The 3,885-nt window shown below is 45.0% G+C and overlaps 1 protein-coding gene across 1 annotated transcript; it reads right to left on the bottom strand.

Annotated features, from left to right (window-relative positions):
• Window positions 1-918: 918 nt before the first annotated feature.
• Window positions 919-3,106, bottom strand: LOC145463165 (uncharacterized). The gene is made up of 2 exons (XM_081446887.1): window positions 2,772-3,106; window positions 919-2,554 (listed from the first exon to the last, which is right to left on the bottom strand). The coding sequence occupies exons 1-2, from the start codon at window positions 2,843-2,845 to the stop codon at window positions 1,129-1,131; spliced, it is 1,500 nt and encodes a 499-aa protein (XP_081303013.1). The 5' UTR covers window positions 2,846-3,106; the 3' UTR covers window positions 919-1,128.
• Between the last annotated feature and the right edge of the window lie 779 nt (window positions 3,107-3,885).

Genomic DNA, 3,885 nt, shown 5'->3' with positions numbered 1-3,885 from the left:
TTAAAGTGAAGTGGGGCTATATTTCGGCCCAGAAGCTCGAAAGTGAGCGTTCAAAAAGTTTTCCTGTGTCAATTTCACTGCAAACCATGGCCATCAGGAGTTAGTTTGGAGTCCACGGGACTGCAAAATTTCCCCCAAGTTTCGGGAAATGGAGCCGAAGTTGGTCAAAATCACGCTGCGCGTTAGGTGGTCTCATCTACTCTTTCAGTCTTAAAGTTAAGTAGGGCTATATTTCGGCCCAGAAGCTCGAAAGTGAGCGATCAAAACGTTTTGCTGTGTCCATTTCACTGCAAACCAAGGCAATCAGGAGTTACTATAGAGTCCCCGGGACTGGCAAATATCCCCCAAGTTCCGGGAAATCGAGGCGAAGTTGGTCAAAATCACGATGCGAGTCAGGCGTTCTCGGCTACTCTTTCGGTCTTAAAATAAAGTGGCGCTATATTACGGCCTAGATCCTCGACACCGAACTTGCGCTCCTTTTACCTTGCCCATTTCACTGAAAACTAAGGCGATCAGGGGTTAGTTTCGAGACCCAGAGACTGGAAAATATCTCCTAAGTTCCCTGAAATCGAGCCAAAGTTATTCAAAATCACGATGCGCGTAAGGCGGTCTCGGCTACTTTTTCAGTCTTAAAATAAAGTGGGGGTATATTACGGCCTAGAAGCTCGACACCGAGCATGCCCTCCTTTTAGTTGTGTCTATTTCACTTAAAACTAAGGCCATCAGGAGTTGGTTTACACTCCCCGGGACTGGAAAATGTCCCCCAAGTTCCGGGAAATCGAGCCGAAGTTGGTGAAAATCACGATGCGCGTAAGGCGGCCTCGGGTTCTCCTTTAGTCTCAAAATGAAGTGGGGCTATATGTCGGCTTAGAAGCTGGACACCGAACGTGCGCTCCTTTTACCTGTGTCAATTTCGCTGAAAACTTAGGCAAGCAGGAGTTAAAAATTTTTAAAAAGGAAAGGAATCAAATGGTTGTCACTGGCTAAAAATATGGTTATCGGACGTTTCGGCCAATACTGTTGCCTTCTTCAGCAAAAGATGGAAAATGCAAATGTTAAACGGCGTCCTGCTAGAATATGTAATAGATGTGTGATAAAACTAAATGAGCAATAGTCTCTAGAGTATTCTTAATGAGTGTAAAAATTCTTAATGCCATTGTACACGTTCGGTAGCGCTATGTGTTCGTTTATAGCGTTCCTGTCTCGCACGGAATGCCAAGCTTCAAGAATTAGTCTTTGTTTCCATACTGATGATCTGTCGACAATTTCAACGTTCTCCAAATCTATTTGGTGACCGTTGAGCATATGGTGTTTGGCCGATAAAGAGTTTTTGTCCAATGTTGCTATAGCCTTTGCGTGTTCTTTCATACGTGTTTTTAACACGCGTGATGACTGACCAACATAAACACAGTCACAATCTTTACATTTGATCTTGTAAACAATGCCTCTGGAAGCCTCTTTCTCGATCTTGTCTTTAGGTTTTTTGAGTATGTTCGAGATGGTACGAATAGGTTTATGGGCGACCTTGATATTGAAACCTCGAAGAACGTTTGCGACTCTTTCGGGAAAACCTTTGGCGTAGGGGAGGATGACAAAACCACGATGGTCGATATCATTCGTTTCTTGTTGTCTACTCAGTTGGCGGCCATTGTGAATGGAATTTGTAGGGTAGTTATTAGTGGCAAGGGCTTTCGTTACTCGTTTAGTTTCCCGTGAAACTTCCTCCTCCGTGGAAGGAATGTTCCTTGCGCGATCCATGAGAGTGCGCACGACCGAGTGTTTATGCTGAGGATGGTGGTGTGATTTGAAATCAAGATAACAGTCGGTTTTAGTAGCTTTCCTGTAAACAGACACAGCGATCGAGCCATCTTCTTGTCTGGTTGTTTTTGTGTCGGGAAAGGCAATGGAACCTTCTGATTCTATCTCGATTGTAAATTTGATGTGAGGGTTGATGGAATTGAGATGTGAGCGGAATTCATCTACGTGCTCTCTTTTAACACATATGTGGCTGTCATCTACGTATCTAAACCACCATTTAGGAGGGTTAGGGGTCGATGAGAGAGCCTTTTCTTCAACATGTTTCATGACGAGATTGGCCAAGATGGCACTGACTGGGGATCCCATCGGACAACCGAACATTTGTTGGTAATGGTTGCCTTGGAATATGAAGAAATTGTTGTCGAGGACAAACTGTAGAAGTGTCATGATATTTTGGATAGACAAGTTGGTTCTTTCCGGTAGTGATTGGTCAAAGTCCAGTCTGTCTTTAACCACTTCGATTGCTAGGTGGGTTGGAATGCAAGTAAACAGTGACACGACGTCAAAAGATACTAGAATCTCGTCGGGATCTACTGACAAGGTGGGGATCTTTTCGACGAAAGATGTACTGTTTTTAACTGTGTATTCATTATTCTGAAGTGGCGACAAGATGTTGGCGAGGTATTTGGATAGTTCATATGTGGGAGATCCGATGGCACTCATAATTGGTCTGATAGGGACGTTCTCCTTATGGATTTTAGGAAGGCCATAAAAAGACGCTGGTGTGGAATCGGTGCTGTGAAGTTTGTAGTAGAGTCTCGGTTCCAGCTGTTTCTTGCTGCTGTCATGCGAGGCTGGCTGATCTTTAATTTGTAGGAGAAGTTTATTGAGGGATTTTCAGTGCTCGATGTTGGGTTTCTTCTTTTGTCTGTTATCTTGTGGTAGGTTTTGTCGTCGTTTAGAAGGTTGTTTATTTTGTCGGTGTAATCGTTGGTATTCATCACGACTACGACTCGGCCCTTGTCGGCTGGTAAAATTGTGACCGACGTGTCTTTGGCGAGGTCTCTGAGAGCTTTTTCCATTTCATTGGTAATGTTGTTTCGTTGAGGAGGACGCCAATTGTTGATGGCGGAGGTGACCGAAGCTCTGATAAGGTCTTTCTCGGCGTCAGGGAGCTGATCTATGCCGGATTCAATTGAGGAAACAATTTGAGGCACTGGCAAAACCTTAGGAGTGATGGCAAAATTGAAGTTGAGGCTTAATGCTGAAAGCTCACCTGTAGATAGAGGTCTATCAGAGATGTTCACGACCCACTTCTCCTTGAGGTTGATTTCGCGCCCATGTGGACGTGGCAAGATGTTATGGTTTCTTCTTGTGACACTCCCTTCTCCGTTGTGCTTCCCACTGTGATCTTTGTTTGATTGTGTGGAGGAGAATGTCAAAAGATTCCTTGTTAATCATCTCTCGTAGCTTGAGTGTTGTTTGGGACAAATGTTGAGAGAACTTCTTGATTTGCGTGTGACAATTCGAGATGCGCAGCCGTAGGTAGGCCCGGCCTGCTTTCTTAGCAATTTTCCAGCCTTCTCTGCTCAGTCAAGGCCATCAGGAGTTCGTTTAAAGTCCCCGGGACTGGAAAATATCCCCCAAGTTTCCGGCAATCGAGCCAAAGTTGGTCAAAATCACCATACGCGTAAGGCGGTCTCGGCTACTCATTCAGTTTTAAAGTGAAGTGGGGTTATATTTCGGCCTAGAAGCTCGTAAGTGAGTGTTCAAAAAGTTTTGCTGTGTCCATTTTACTGCAAACCAACGCCATCAGGAATAAGTTTAGAGTCCCCGGGATTGGAAAATATCCCCCAAGTTCCGGGAAATCGAGCCGAAGTTGGTCAAAATCACCATGTGCGTAAGGCGGTCTCGGCTACTCTTTCAGTCTTAAAGTGAAGTGGGGTTGTATTTCGGCCCAGAAGCTCGAAAGGGAGCGTTTGAAAAGTTTTGCTGTGTCCATTTCACTGTCAACCAGGGCCATCAGGAGTAAGTTTAGAGTCCCTGGGACTGGAAAATATCCCCCAAGTTCCGGGAAATCGAGCCGAAGTTGGTCAAAATCACGATGCGCGTAAGGCGGTCTCGGCT

Source organism: Orbicella franksi, chromosome 12 (assembly GCF_964199315.1).
Source record: "Orbicella franksi chromosome 12, jaOrbFran1.1, whole genome shotgun sequence".
Lineage (NCBI taxonomy): Eukaryota > Metazoa > Cnidaria > Anthozoa > Scleractinia > Merulinidae > Orbicella > Orbicella franksi.
The sequence above is the reverse complement of the archived record's forward strand: the minus strand, read 5'-3'. Positions and strand labels throughout refer to the sequence as shown.

Bases quoted from the DNA above. Each gene is read 5' to 3' on its own strand.
- LOC145463165 (XM_081446887.1), bottom strand. From the start codon at position 2,845: ATGAAATGGAAAAAGCTCTCAGAGACCTCGCCAAAGACACGTCGGTCA. The intron at 2,555-2,771 runs GTCGTAGTCGTG...CAAACTTCACAG, and splicing joins TACCAGCCGACAAGGGCCGA to CACCGATTCCACACCAGCGT.